The sequence below is a fragment of the Mchenga conophoros genome, linkage group LG11 (genome assembly GCF_057382185.1).
Source record: "Mchenga conophoros isolate Kocher_MC1m ecotype Shallow Benthic linkage group LG11, M_conophoros_male_GT1.1, whole genome shotgun sequence".
Taxonomy (NCBI): domain Eukaryota; kingdom Metazoa; phylum Chordata; class Actinopteri; order Cichliformes; family Cichlidae; genus Mchenga; species Mchenga conophoros.
In genome coordinates, this window is record NC_140536.1 from 29,312,968 (window position 1) to 29,329,109 (window position 16,142).

The 16,142-nt window shown below is 39.6% G+C and overlaps 1 protein-coding gene across 2 annotated transcripts in view; it reads right to left on the bottom strand.

The window, feature by feature from the left end:
- The window catches only part of osbpl3b (oxysterol binding protein-like 3b), a 36,391-nt gene that overhangs the window by 12,542 nt on the left and 7,707 nt on the right, over window positions 1-16,142 (bottom strand). For both annotated transcript variants that reach the window (XM_085292331.1, XM_085292329.1), the window contains exons 2-7: window positions 6,213-6,362; window positions 3,618-3,734; window positions 2,902-2,955; window positions 2,480-2,593; window positions 2,038-2,202; window positions 1,701-1,824 (exon numbers count right to left, since the gene is read on the bottom strand). In XM_085292331.1, the coding sequence (XP_085148457.1) occupies window positions 1,701-1,824; window positions 2,038-2,202; window positions 2,480-2,593; window positions 2,902-2,955; window positions 3,618-3,734; window positions 6,213-6,308 (670 nt within the window). In that variant the 5' untranslated portion in view covers window positions 6,309-6,362. The remainder of the gene's footprint in view (window positions 1-1,700; window positions 1,825-2,037; window positions 2,203-2,479; window positions 2,594-2,901; window positions 2,956-3,617; window positions 3,735-6,212; window positions 6,363-16,142) is intronic.

Below are 16,142 nucleotides of genomic sequence, written 5' to 3' on the forward strand. Positions count from 1 at the left end.
TGAATGACGGGGTTTAGGCTGATAAGCCCAGATAAACCTATAAGAGACATAGCAAAAACTTTATGAGGGGCCAAATCTACTATCTGGTATATTCCTAACAATGTTCTGGCCAGCTCAGCAACACCCAAATCCCTGAAAGACTAAAGTAGATTATGATTATATTATCATTGGAGATAGTTGAATCATTGTCAAAGTCAAGTGACACTTTCATGAATGAAAATACAGACAGTTTACAACAAAGTGCAAACCAAGTCAGTCACCTGATCTCAGCCCAACACGGTTCATAAACACAGAGAGACTTACAAACAAGCACCAGCTGGAGGTGGCTGAGGTAAAGGCCTGGCAGAGCATCTCAAGGGAGGAAACTGCTTGCATGCTTTGCAGTCAAGTATTAAAAATAAATATTACATTTAAAATTATGTTAACGTGTCCTATTATTTTATGGGATTATGTTTAATCTCATATCTGTTAATAAAATGCTTTTGTCAGACCCTTTGAATTAAAGCTGAAAGTCGACCCTTCAATCATCATCAATCATTGCTGCCATCCATTAAAAACAATGCCACGTGGATTTCTTTCTCTCCAAAGGACTGGCTTTGCCATGGTTTCATATAGAGAGGTCTCATAAACAGATGTTTAAATTGTGACAGTATTTGAACATACACATTATGAAATGACAGACAACTAAATAAGCACCAGTCCAACTGAAACCATGCTGTGTTAGTAAATGTGCGCGTGAGTTGTTGTGTCCATTTTCCAAAGTTTCTTGATTACAAAGTGCTGACAGCACATCGTCAGAATCTTAATGAATGAAAACTGAGACAAACAGTGCATTAGTAATCACCAGCTTGTTTCTTTATGATCACCACTCTGCCAGCCTCATCTAACTTGCAAATGAGACAGCAGGCGTACACAATTATAGAAGCATTTCCCAAATAACATAAATATATTAGAACTGGTTAGATCGCTTCCTCCATGACCGGGACCCTGACAAGAAGTAGAAAATGGGTATAAATGAAAAAGCTGGGCCCTCTAACAATCTAATGTCTTTGACTGGTATCGGTAGCATCGTTGTAAGCAGGAAACTTTGCATGAACTCTCTTACTTATCTGCATCATATTCACGGATCAGCCACAACAATAAAACCAAGTGAAGTGAATAACATCGATCATTGTAGCACAATATAGCGCTCTGCTGGGAAACCTTGGGTTGTGGTGTTTGTGCAGATATTAGTTTAACATGTACCACCCACATAAAATTTGATGCACACCAAACACACCGACCACGGCAGCAGCAGCAGCAGCAGCATGATACACTCTACCACAAGGAAGAGTGCATTTCCACAGATTAAGGACTGCAAAAAAGAGCCAAAGGCACAATACGAGGAAGGTATGATTACATTTTAAATGGCTTTATCTGAGTTGATTATTTTCCTCAGCAAAACCGTAATCACATTGGAGATCATCATCCAGGTGGAAAATTGAAGATTTTTAAACAACTAGTACAAGAATGCATCTTATGACTTTAATAACAGTGCAAATGATCCCACACAGAGATAAAAACCCCACATTAAAGAATGTGTCTTAGCGCTACGAGCTCTCCCCATTTTAGCCAGGCAAGTTCTTTATTGTGGAAATTTTGCTCAGAAATTCAGAAAGTGTAAAAAAATCAAATCGTGAGAGGCTGCTCTTGTCTCTCACCTTTGAAGCATTTGTCCATTTCGTCAGATGACTGGAGCCAGGCAGCCACCTTTGCTTGGCTGTTGGAGTTTAAAGGGAAAGCTGCGGCATGATGCACTGTGGACTGCCTTCGTATGGACAGGCACTGCAGTAACAAAGAGACCCAAAGGTCAGTTCAAAAACACTTTGGCTGTGTCATTAATTTTTTTCAGCAAAGGGAATTCACTTCATTAAATACAGCACATGGAATAATGATGCTCGTGATGAAAAACACACGAGAATCATCTTTGTTTTTCATTTTCATTTTAAACAGAGCCGACCATTTTCAGCAACAGCATGCTGTGTGGCGCAGTTATACCTTTCTAATAGGGGGTCCCTCGGCGATGCCAGGAGAGTTCGGGGAGGCATAATGGGGATAGAACAAGGACTTCTCGTTAGGGTACATGGCAATCTCATTTTGCCGATAAAGACGATGGTGACGCAGCTTGGATACCCATTCATCAAACAGCTCCTGAGACTTAATCTGTAGAGCAGATACCGCAATCAGAAAATCAGCACAAGGGCAAGTAAGATGGAAGAGGTGTGTCAGTGGAAAAACACACACACAGGTATGGAGTGAGCAGTTATTCCCTCTGGCACACATATATATCACATGAGGTAATTCTGAAGTCATTTTAATGATGGCATCTGTACCAGGAATTAAAAAGCAAAAACTCGGGAAAAAATGTTTAACCCCTTTAAGCCTTAAGCCTATTTAAGCCTGTAGGGATTCCCTTGTCTTTATTAGTCTTGTGGTTTACCTTCAGGTGATAGATGTTTTCCTCGGCATCAAGATCGATGCACTTGGCCTTCTTCTTAATGGCCATGACAGAGAGACCCACATCAATGCAACCATGCAGCTTCCCTTTCTCAATCTGTTGGATGAGACAGCTCTCACTGTTATGAATGCAACAGATGAAACTCAGTGCAAACAATGCATAAAATAATAATCCCTTTTTAGGCTGTGACGCGGCCCATGCGTAATTATGTGTGATCTGTAAAATACACAGTCTGATTGCTATCAACAATGAGGAGATTGAGAGAGAATTAGGGCCTATTGTATCTCTGGGCGCAGGCGGTCAGGAGCCTGACAAGAACATTGAAAAAGACATCAAGTGTCCTTTTTAATCTTCTGTAAATGATGAGCTCACACAGCATTCAGCCAGCAGCCTTTTGTACTCACATCAGCACTGCACTTGCCATACTTAAGGATACCGTTGTCCAGGAAAAAGTATCTCTGGAGGGAGAGAGAAGGACAATCAGCCAATGAGATACAACTGGACATGATATGCAACATCCCTGACAGCAAATCTAAAGTCAGTGTTATGAGGCTGAGGTCATGGTAGTCAGTCTCCTAAAATGTATGTTGCTGCAGTGGGATGTATGCAATTCCAGGCTATTGTCTTACATCTGTCTTCCTTTATTACACTTCCTCTCACTCACTTGCAATATGTCTCATCCACTCAATTTGTAAATGCAATTCTTGGTGCTTTTACTGTACATCAACAGAATCAGACTGTTGAAAGCACAGAGACCTAAAAAGCTCCGACTGCAAGTCAATACTAAATGTATACAACCCTAGTAACCAACAGGCCATCAGCTAATGCATCTGAGAGGACCACCAAGATATCTAGGCATTATCCCAGGAAAAGCTTTCAGACAGAGTGTAAACAGGCACTGACCCTGGTCACATGTGACTCCTCTGTGAGTCAAATTATCTACTACATAAGCTCATTCAATTAGTTTAAAACACAAATGACTCGTGTCAGCAGATTTGCAGAGGCAAGTGCCTAAAAAGTGCCGTGTGAAACGAGGACAATGAAATGACGTTAAGCTGTCACTACTCTGAAAGATGAGTCACATGGGTCACACGAAGACCACACAGGTGCTCCATGCTACCTTGTGCCAGCCCTTCATTGGCCACTTTCTTCTTTTCATCATGTAGCCCTCCTGTTTCTGAGGCTCCTGGACACTGCTGAAGCTTCCTCGCAGGCCTTCCACGATTTCCCAGCTGTCCTGTTGGAATACAATGGTTTATGAGAACTCTGAGACGACAGACATCTGCACGCCATGCAAATGAAAGTTTCAGAGGAGGATTTATAAATGGAACTGAGCGAATCAACCACTCAGCAAGTGCCATAATCACACTCAAAACATATTATAATCTGTGGCTGCTGGGGTGATTTAAATTTGATGCCTCACTTTCATCAGTGTCAGTCAATCGGCAGGAGGCTCTATAAGTGGAAGATTAGCATTTTTATTTTATTTTTTATAGATGTAGCCCTATGTAATAAGGTGTTCAGGGTGAAGTTATACAGACTTCTTTCCCCTCATGGGCGGGCATAGCAGATGGTTGCCCCTCCCTTAGCCTCGTTCTGCTAGAGGTTTCTACCTGTTAAAAGGGAGTTTTTCATTCCTACTGTCAACAAAGTGCTTACTCATAGGGAGTCATGTGATTGCTGGGGTTTTTCTCAGTTTTCTTTGTATTATCAAAAATAAAAAGCTTGTTATATAAAGCTTGTTGAGGCAACTGTTGCTGTGATTTGGCGCTGTATAAATAAAAGTGAATTGAATTGAATTTACAAAATTAGCTTACCTGTTTAATCTCACTCTTCACTATAATAATAATTTCCTGAATGAGATTAGAACGGTCAAGCCCAAATCCCCTGCAATACAGAGATTAAGATGATATTTCATCACGGACTAATCCAGATAGCTTTGTTATGTGTTTCAGGAGTGAGAGTTCCAGGAACGCAGGATGAATAGTATAACAGAGGCTTCTGTAATACCGTTGTGGGCACAGAATAATTCATCATTTGTGAACTATTTCGCTTTTAGTTTCTATTAGTGCTGAAACAATAAGATGATTAATCAACAGAAAGGGGTCTATCATTCAAATGAGCCAATGTTATAGATTATTCTCATATGACTACTTAGCAGTAAGCCTATAAATAATAGTGGAATGGGCATGTAGCCAGCAAAAATAACCCCGAGGAACAGTAGTGGGCTGTGAAGTAGTTATGACGCAGTGACCTCAGTTGGTAATGAGACCCAAAAACAGTTTTCAACATATAGTCATTAGAAAATGATGCAGGTGTAAAAGAATAACTACATTTCATTAATTTTGTGCTGCTAAATTGACATAATAAGAAAAGCTGAAAACATTATGACGGGCAGTTTACACATCTACTGTCAATGTGCAACAAATTATTAGAAATAATTAACAAATTAACTCATAATATATGAACTCATAATGCTAATGATGGCATATTACACCTCAGGCTTATCTTTAAATTATCCTACTTAAGTATAAATCATGTCTGTGTTACACCGTGGGAGGGACTTTGGGCACTTGGGAGAGGTTAATCCTTGCTTCTTGTGTCAGTGTGTCCCTGACTGTATAAAAACACACTGTATCAGTCAGAGAGGCTGAATGCTGGTGGGTGAGGCAATCTAAAATAAACCCTCATATCTGAAGGGGATTGACCAAGGGCGTGGCCAGAGGGCTAACAGTTCGACTCTCCCTCAGTGTTCGTCACGGCTCCAGGGCAGCACAGTCACACAGTGCGTCATTGTCACACACTGCCTGGACACTGTTCCTCAAGGTCAAGAGGCACTTTGAGTAACAAGGCTCTGATAGGAGCGCCGAGAAGACAGCGTCGTTTTAGCGTCACACAATTATAAAGTGTGAATGTGTTCAGACTGCTGCATTTAGACATCCTGTCCATTCTACCACATTTTGATCTGTGTTATCATTTACAAAAACACTTTACAAATTAAATATTGATGGTTTGGTTTGGAACAAATGGGAAAAAATGGTTACCAAGCTCTCTCTGAATGTAACTGAACCCACATAGCAGTGTCACGACAGTCAGAATATTTCCTTATTCAAAGTTTTTCTTGCTAACGAGAATGGGTTTTTTTTTTTTGCCACTTTTTGCTTCCCCAGAGTGGTGAGCCTTAAGTGTCTGCTTGTCCTGTGGACAGTACTAGAGTAAGACTTTATTACTTTCATTTCCAAAAGGAAAAGGCTGTTTCTGGTAATGAAAAATTAATGAGTCGGCAGCCTGCAGATAAACGCTTGAGGCAAATGCAAAACAGTTTGTTCATGGTGCCAACATCTTCTTTATGTGGTGTGTCTGAGAATTACTTTGGAGGATATAGTTGCAGTTTAGTAATTTAGAGCACTCCAATATCTTCCACATTTGTAGAAATACCCTGGTTTTATAGTGAGAAAGGGGTAGGTAAATCCTAATAAAAAAACGCCTCCTTTTAGGCAGCTTTTAGTTTTTGCTTCATGACATCTATAATGCAAAACGTGGCTAGATGTTATACTAGTATTATAATTCCTAGGAGGCAGAGAAAAATATCTGAGGACTGGCAGTTACAACTTTTTCAATTAAATCTTCATTATGGGAAAAGAAAATCCAGCCTTCCTCCCTTCCACATACATGACACCAGTGAAAACGTCTGTAAGTATAACGCGAGTGTTACCTGTCGGCTGTCATGTTTGGATGAAGAGCTGCTGTTGCTGCGCGACAGGGAGGAGATCTTCTGTGACATGGCTGAGCCGCGCTCCTCCGAGCTCATCTTGCTGCAGGTTTGCCGGGTCCAGGCTACAGCTGGTGTACAAAGAACATTACTCTAAGAGAAGAAGGAGTGGAGAAGAGGCCGGGGAGAGGGGGTGGAGATGGTTTGAATACTTTACGAGCCTTTTAGATCCCACTGAAAAATACATTAGGCTATTTAGAGTGATCAGTTTTTCTATCTTCAAAAGCTACTCAAAGTTTCGCAGCATCAGCAAACAAAGATGACTGACAGGACTGGAGGATCTAACTTGGACTGCAGATGAAGAGACCACAGATTGAAATTATTCATATCGCGCTATTTCAGCATTTAACAGCCACACAAATCCAAATCCTCTGCTTGAAGAACACTTACAGTGTAGAGCAACGTATTAAGATTTACTTATCGAAAGCATGAGCTACTGTCTAACCATGAAACTGGCAAATCTCATGTTGTATATGTTGTTTTAGCTGTTTTAGCATCTCTATCCCCGCTCTGCATCTACAAGCTGATTTGCAACCCACCTCCACCCAGCTCCTCTGACTCATCCTGTGTCTGAATTGATCAGTACTCTGTGGTATATGGTGGGTGGGAGGGGGGTGTGGAGTGTATTGGTGGTAGAATGACAAGGAGGTCCCAGAACAGAGCACTACCACCAAGTATATAGACTCACCAACCACTTTATTAGGTATCTGTTAACGTGTTCATCACATTAGACCAACTCGGTGCATTTAGGCATGTAGATTGTTTAAACTGAGATTAAGAATGAGGAAGAAAAGTGATTTAAGTGACTTTGAGCATGACATGGTTGTCAACACTGGGATTTTACTCCAAAACCATCTCTAGGATTTACAGAGAATAGAGTAAAAAAGAAAAAATATCCAGTGAGCAGCAGTTCTTTGGGTGAAAATACCTTGATGATGCCAGAGAATAGATAGATTGCTTCATGCAGCAACTCAAATAACCGCTTGTTACAACCAAGATATGCAGACGAGCATCTCTGAGTGCACAACACATCGAACCAAGCAGATGTGCTACAGCAGCAGAAGACCACACGAGGTGCCACTCCTGTCAGCTTAGGACAGGGAACTGAGACTAGATCTTGAATGGGCTCACCAAAATTAGACAGTGGATGATTAGACAAATGTTACCTGGTCTTTTGAGTATGATGTGACATTTGGATGGTATAGGATTAGAATTTGTCATAAACAACACAAATGAGACACAAATCCATCCTACCTTGTATCAGTTCAGGTTGATGTTATAGTGGCTATTTTATCAACACACTTTGGGCCCCTTTGTATCACTGTGTATTTTTACTGCATTTTATTACCACAGACCACATCTTTTGATGCCTACTTCCAGAAATCTTACAAAAATCAAATGATCTCAAACTGATTTCTTGAACAAGACAATGAGTTCACTGTACTCAAATAGCCTCCACAGTCACCAAATGTCAGTCCAATAGAGAACCTTTTTATATGCGACAACCTGGATTTGCGGTTGACAAATCTGGAGCAAAAACAATATGCTAACATGTCATTGCCTTGTTGAATCTTTTACTAGACCTTGTATTAGCAAAGTGGACCTAATAAAGTGTCCAGTGAGTGTATTAATCTCCTTTTCAATAGTGCTCCTGATTGAAATGACAATTAAAGTTACTATTGTAATTGAAGTTAAGCTCAAATTCAAATCAAGCTGAATTTATACCTGCATTTACCTGTTGATACTCAGTATCATGTCTTTTTAAGGTGGGATTTCAACCTGTGCTTCATTATCTGACTAAATGACACTGAATGGGGATGATATAACCTCACGCTGATGGGGAAATGAAAAGACAAGAGTCACATGTGAAGACGCAGTCAGATGTGAGAACATCAGCGAAATTTAATACCATCACTTCAACTGAGTGTAAAAATTGTCGGGGCTTTTTAGGAAATAGCAACCTTCAGTCAACTGCCACACACAGTCTAATTAACATTATGTGCCTGGTGTACCACATCAACACATAAAGCCACATTTTCCTAATGCAATGTGAGTGGCACTTTGTCATAGTATGGAAGGCTGATTAACAACCCATGCACACTGAGTGTTTGTGCAAACTCCACATAAAGCAGCAGGTCATTAGCTTCTCTGAAGATGCACAGCAGTACTGATTTTTAGGACCATTTGGCTTGAGTTCATTTCTGTATTAAGTGATCATCTGAGAGATTCCGTCTGAAATGCAGGACGTTTTAGTGTTACAGCTGATTATGTCTTACACAGTACTTTTTCCAGTAAGTGGCATCTGCATGTTTTCCCCAAACATCCTAAAATCCCACAGTATTTGGGATTAGGATATTATAAAACCAAATCCTGACATCGTCTTAAATGCCGTGTTGTTGATTTGTTTACTGTAAATTTAACCACACATTAATTATGGAACTGCTTTAGCTCCAAACTATATGTAATGCAAAATAAACATGTTTCAAAAATATAAAAAGCACACTGATTGGTTCCTCATGCAGTTGTAGTTAGACTGCAAGAGAAAAAACATCTATAAATAATTACAAATTTCAGTTGTGGCCTCTTGGATTTAATAAGACATCCCACATCTCCGTGCTAAGTATGAGGCAGCAACAAGGTTAATTGCATTACCTTCTCTGCATTTGCAAGCTTTGTGCAGCGTGATGGCTACAGCCGTGTGTGTTGGACAGACAAAGGAGTGGTCATCTGAAACCTGCAGGCCTGCACCATCCCTCTGTCTCCAGACCACAGGCTGTGGTTTACACTGACAAAGCAAGGTGTCCAAAATGCAGCCACAACAATGGATCAAAGTGGCTAGACAGACAAATACATGTATCCAACAGCAGGACAGTATGTAGCTTGTGAAATTTTGTATCTAAATTATTGCTGTATGGTGTTACTGAAACCTCCACAGAAAGAAATGAATCTATAGACAGACGTCATTTATAACAAATTAAATGTTATCTTTTTATCTGTGTGTTTATCTAGCCAGTTTATCCTTATCTTCACTGATTATTCATCCACTTTCCACAGATCACAGCAGCTATGCACAGGTCTGTAACACTGTCTGCCTTCATGGAAGCCTTTCATCTTATACAAAACCACTTCTCAGCCTTTCATCTGCATGACAGCAGTGTTAGATACTAGAGCTCCAATAGTTACCCTTTTTCAGTGAAGGACACTTGCTAAATTATAACATTAGGACATACACTACACTGTGACTGTGGTAAAAATGTATTAGCTTGGAAGAAAACAGTGTTAGAGTAAGGCCAAAATTGAAGAACAATCAGAAACAGTATCAATTTTAAGGCAGATTGGAAACCAATTAAAAAAAGAAAGGGCTGTGGGTTACTGTGATTTTGTGCTCAGTGCAAGTTAGACTCAGCTGGCTTTTTGTCAGCTGTTTACATCAGTTTGCTTCTCCTTTAATCTCCATGCTCACATATGCTGTTTTTTAACAGCCAAGTTCACAGTAAAGTTGTTCTCATTTCCATATTTTTCAGTCAGCTTCTCTTGCCAGAGCAGCTGACCGTCACTGAGACAGTCACACTAAGGAGGCCCAAGATGCTGGTCTGCGCTGTCAGAGTCGTAATCCTGTTCACTGTGTGAGAAAATCACAGCACACAGACCTTTGAGACAATGGCTGTGCTGTCATTTTAGCTTTACTTACATGTAAAATTACCCCTCAGAGAGAAAGTTGCTTTCTGCTCCTCAAAGCCCTCATACTGTGAGGAGTGTGGGTAGCAACCGCTTAACTGAATTTAAGCTGCTAGCAGTGAAGTTGCGACATATACAGAGCTCTGAGGTAGTTTGAGCTAAAACTTAAAATATAGCTTCTGGGAATGTGTGACGCTTCCATTAATTCAAAAATATAACTGTTAAAATATGCCTTCTTTAATTAAAACTCATAATTGTTCTCTAGTAGACACTTGATTAATAAAAAAAACGGAAATCACTAAAAAACAAAAGAACCAGGACCTGGCTACCGGGAGGATGGCAGAGCGTGGTGGCCACTCCAAAGCATATTCCAGCTGTCATGTGATAGGTCATCCATCTGCTGCAGGGCTTATTCTCACATTCACACCTACAGCTAATTTAGAATCGCCAATTAAACTCACCCTATTTATGTTTTAGGACTGTGGGAGGACACCAGAGTTCCCAGAGAGAACCCTAGCTGACACAGGGAGAAGATACAAACTGCACACAGGAAGCACCCAGATTGGATCTGAACCTGGGACCTTTGTGGAAGCCAACTGTGCTAACTACTGCACCACCATGCCATCCTAATATGGAGAAGAATATGGCTGTTAAGTTATAAACTTGGATGCTCAGCCTGATTGCGCAGAAAGATTGAATTATTTATGATCTTTTAGGTACACATCAAAATCATTGAGGCCCAACAATAAACCTGGTACAGAGCAAAGACTCTGGTAGCACAAAAGTACTGTGATTCTACTATGTGCTGATGTTCCTGTTCCTACATGATAACACTTGTAATTACAGTGTTTAACACAATTACAAAGCAAATTTTGATTCTACCATTAGAGAATTCAATCAAACTGCTGAGGATTAGAGTGGTCAGATTATTTAATACCTAAGTATAAAACTTTAAAAAGAATTGATGGCTTGTTACAGACTTATATTGGCTTATAGTTCGTTAAAAAAAAGGAAAAGCCTCTACTATGGCAGGACAATGGTTAGGACCACTGCCTCACAGCTAGAAGTTTCTAGTTTTGAATCCAGACTGGGGCCTTTCTTGTGGAATTTGCATGTTTTTCTCGTGTCTGTGTGAGCTCTCTCTGGGTGCTCTGGCTTCTTTACAGTCCAAAGACATTCATGTTATTTTAATTGTGATTCTAAATTGGCAGTAAGAATGAACGACTGTCTGTCTCTCTGAGTCAGCCCTGCAAGAGAACTGGATCTCACTCTATGACAGTCGGGATGAGCTCCATCTCAACCGCAATTGTGAAATGAATAAGTAGTGAAAATGGATGTATGGAGTAAAAAATATTATAGAAAGCTTGATTTAAAATATTGTAGAAAACTTTTAAGATAGTCAAAAAACGTATTGTCAAGCAGCCAGGTAGTTTTTGTTTGTGGGAGACAAGATGCTAACCTTTTGCATCACAGCAACATCCCATTATTGACAAGCTGAAAAGAATAAAAATAAATATTTCCATATATTTCCATTAGATTAATTTTTAATAGGATTTTTTTTAGGTTTTTTAAAATATATTACACAGTATATTCTCCAATATTACAAGTGAAATTTTCACCAATATTAATGTCTCGCTAATCATTTCATTTTTCTATATGAAAACATTACAGATAGTGTGACTAATAATAGTAAAATAAGTTGGATAGAGCTAAAAAAACACATAGAGCTATATCTGAGGATGCAGGGTTATTATAGGTCTACAAGCCAGTAAAAGTAAAGTGAGCCTACCAGAAGTTCATTGATTTATAGAATGATATAAGCAGTTGTGTACAGCCTCACTGCGACTCTTTAGTGGGTCTGCATGATAATGTTTAAAAAAATCCTCAAACACAAAAGGCTAAATGAAGAGGTGACTAACATCTATTGAATATTTCAGTATGGGTGGGTGAATCCCACAGTTGTTCTGTAATGACAAATTAGCATAACACTTCAGTGAGACAGATGTCTTATGACCTTTACTGGCTGTCCTGGTTTTCTTACTCACAGACTAGTCTTGTCTAGGGATGGGTATCGTTTAGGTTTTATCCGATACCGGTGCCAAACCGATACTTTTGAAACGGTGCCGGTGCTTAAACGGTGCTGAACCGGTGCTTAAATAATGGAGAACACAAACTTTGTCCAAAAACCTCTCATGTTTAGCTATTTTTTTGTAAAAAGATAACAATGTTAGCCTTTTCTGCAGCTATGGGGCATATATGGTATCACTCTTGGCTGGAAGCAGTGCTTAAACAATGGAAAAAACAAACTTTGTCCAAACATCTCTCATGTTTAGCTGTTTTCCACTTTTTCTTTGATCATTTTAGCCTTTTTGGCCAGGGTGAAGGGAGTATCTGCCATCAAACAAGAAGACAGCCGTGCTAGTTCACCTTACATGCATTAATATAATAACGTGGTGAGCCTACTCAACAAATTACACACGAACAACATTAAGCTACTCACGCAGAGAAGAACGGCTGCTGCTGCTAACATCATCCGTCATCATTTCTGCTACACTGGCAGGGCTAGGGGCCAGGACTCTACTCTTTGGGTTCTTGGGGGATGTTGCTAACTCCGGGTCCGATAACAGGCACCACCCCGCAGTAGATGTGCTCGGTGTGAGATCTCGCAGCAAGCTATCAAATAAGGTGCATTTCTCTGCTTTAAAAAAAAACGCTATGCGTCGCCAGGTGTTTCATCAGATTCGAGGTGTTACCTCCTTTGCACAGTATCATCTTAAAGCACTTGTTGCAGGCTGCTGAGTTTGCATCTTTTGCTGTGAAGTACAGCCAGACTTTTGACTGCTTGGCCTTGGGCATTTTTAATCTGTAGATCTGCTCTAAAAGAACGTACATACCTGGGCCCGCCTACTACGCTTGCAAAGGTAAAGTGATTGGCTAGAATCCAAAGTGCATGACATCTCAGAAAGAAAAAAAAAGCACCGAAATAAAGCACCGAAATGTGCGCTGCTTTTCGGTCTGGTTACTTTATGTCAGAACCGGATACCGGTACCCATCCCTAGTCTTCTCTTACTGTGATATGGGGGTGTTTTTGCCCATTATAGGATGGTGACATAGAGTGCAGAACAGAAAGGAAAGAAAAATACATAGGGGGATGGCATAGTTTAGCCTGCAGCCAGCAATTTCTTTTCATCATTTATGAATCTGAGTAACTGCTTAGGCTACGAAATGCCAAAAAATATGAAAAATGTTTTATCGTCTACTTGATTTTTGTAACGCAGCGAACACACACGATGAGCTAAAAGTAATTAATAAAAGCTTGGAAAAGTTTGGACTCGTATCAGCTGCATAACACACAAAGATGCTCAAAGGCAAGCACATTCATATCACAATTAATCGTGTGATTAATAACACAAAATAATCATAAATGTCAGCAAGTGCTTGATAAAGCACACCTCCCAAGCTGTTGAGACGTAAGCCTTTCAAAGCCCTTGTGCACTGTTATGAAGCCCATTCTCTCTCTCTCTTTTTTTTTAATTTAAGGCGTACCAGAGAATTGTCAACAAATCTTTGGTCAGCAGTAGGTTTCAAATTAAGTTATACATGGTTTAATGTCCCTCTAAGCTGCACTAACCACATTGACAGAAGCTGAAAGCCCTTTATTGTAACTCATCTGCAGTTCAAGTTGCAGATGTTCCTCTGTCCTTTCACTAAATCCAGTCTGCCAATGAGGATGACATGCATAGCAGGCTTTTAGGCATCATTAGGATGTGACTCACCGAATAAAAGACTCATGGGTAAACCCCCACAGAGCAGCTTTGTTAGGAAATAGAGTCGTGCTTGCAAAAATGATAGCACTTAAGCTCATATTAGCTGCTGATCCATCACAGTAATTCAGATGTAACAGGGTGGGGAAAGACTCCCTCATCTCAGAAGTGAACTTTAGAGTGAGATTCATTTCACAAGAGGCGAGACGCTGCTGGAGTTCAGTAAATACCAGCAGGAAGAGCGTGCTTAAAATTGCTGAAGTGGGAATCACAACCCCAGGTTATTAACGTAAATATCTAACAAGCCAATCATACGACAGCATCTCACTGCATTTAGGCTTGCAGACATGATCAAGATGACCCTCTGAGTTTCAAACTGAGCGTCAGAAAGAGGAAGAAAATGGCAGTTTAATTGCCTTTGAATGTGACGTCATTGTGGCTGGTCTGAGTAATTCACAACCTGCTGATTCACTGAGATTTTTCCACATAACTATCTCTAGGTGTTACAGAGAACGGTCTGAAAAAATATCAGTCAGCAGCAGTTCTCTAAGAGAAAGTGCCTTGATGATGTCACTGATGATGTCACTTCCAAAGACCACAGTAGGTGTGACTTGTTCACTCTAAGAACAGGAAACCGAGGCTATAATTCACATGGACTTACCAGAATTGGACAGCAGAAGACAAGTCTTTAATTTTATTCAATAAAACCAATGACCTCTCATTCATCATGGGCTGAATCTAAACTGATCCTTTTCTTGTGAGAGTGGCTGGATCACAAAAAATGAACTTATTAGAAGAAAGTCAATGTTGATTTAGAACTGGTTCAAGGGTAAACATCACTCTTCTCTCTTGTCTTTTTTGGCTCTCAAACAACCAGCCTAAAGGTTATAAACTGCCTCTGCAAACACAACACACCCAACATGATGTTGCAGTAGCTACTTTATCCTTGCAGTCTCACCAGCTTTTTTTCCGGGAGCTTATCCCTCTCAGTTAAAAGCACTCTGAAAACAATACAAAATCTGGCAATAACTAGACACTTATTTATCTTTCTTCTAATTTTGTCCCTCTGACGATATAACTACAGGCATACATCAAAATGTATTTCTATTATTCCCTTTTATGTATTTTCCTTAGAAAGATAGACCTTTATCTGATAGCTGACAAAGGAGGCACACTCATTTGTTGCATCTGAAACTTACCACCTTAATAACAGTAATCATATTACAGCTGCACACTGCCCCACTGGGATGATGCCACTTAGGCTTTATTTTTTATTGAAACACAAATGAACAATGAGAGGAAATGAGAAACTGACATAAATGAAGCAAAAGTACTTTTACATCTACATTTTTCTTTGATTTGAATGATGTAATGTATCGCAGATTTAAAAAGAAAAAAGCCTATAAAATCAATATACAGATTTAGTATAAAATTTTAAATTAACAGGATGCTGACCCCTATTTTAGTCTTTCTGCTGAGAAAATAACCTGTTGCTGGCTTTAGTGTCATAGTTATGAAGCATATAAATAGTAATAATTATACAGATCAGTTATATTGATAGGAATATTGACATTATTTCACAGATACCAATGCCATTATTGATTTTTCTTATAGGTCCTGTTCTGTATAGATTCCTTTATAGATTCATGAATAATTTTCTCTTTGGAACAAAAGAGGCCATCACTGGTTAACAGAAGCAATGCACAGTCTCAACACTATATAAAAGAGTAAAGAAGGCTAGCATGTGACTCATGAACAGACGCTTCACTTCTTTGAGTTTGGTGACAAGTGCAAAACATATCATTGATGAAACAAAGTCATAAGCTGGAAGGCAGGATTCAAAAGAATCAAATGAACCAAAAGAATTTGGTTCTGATTAACAACTGGAAACTGTTCTTGATTGTCATCACAGTCTACCACTGAACGGAATAATCACACTTGCTAAAATTTCTGCTATTAACTTAAAATTCAAGGCATTAATATTCAAGCATTCCTTTAACCGTTGATGCTTATTTTTCAGAGAGATCAGCCCACTAGTACCCTTGTTTACTTCACTGAATGAATCTCACTTCATGAGGTAGAGAACTCTCTTTATTCTCCAATCTGTGGTTTCTCACACATTTGAGTCTGCAATATTCATGAAATGATAACACATCATAAAGCTGTGCTTTCATAAGGAACTGCAGAAGAGAAAAAGCAAATAATTCAAATCTGAAAGACTATTTCAGAGATCGTGATGTTGAAAACTGCTTAGAGGTGCAGGCTGGGTTCTTCAATGGAATGCAATCAGAACAGAAGAGCAGAAGTGACAGCTCCTATCTCAGTTTCCTGTTCAAGTTGGAAGAATTATTTAGTGAGAGCATGAACAATTGCACAGAAAACAGAATATGAAATTTTAAAGTTTCTCTTATACACGTTACTGGTGTATCGC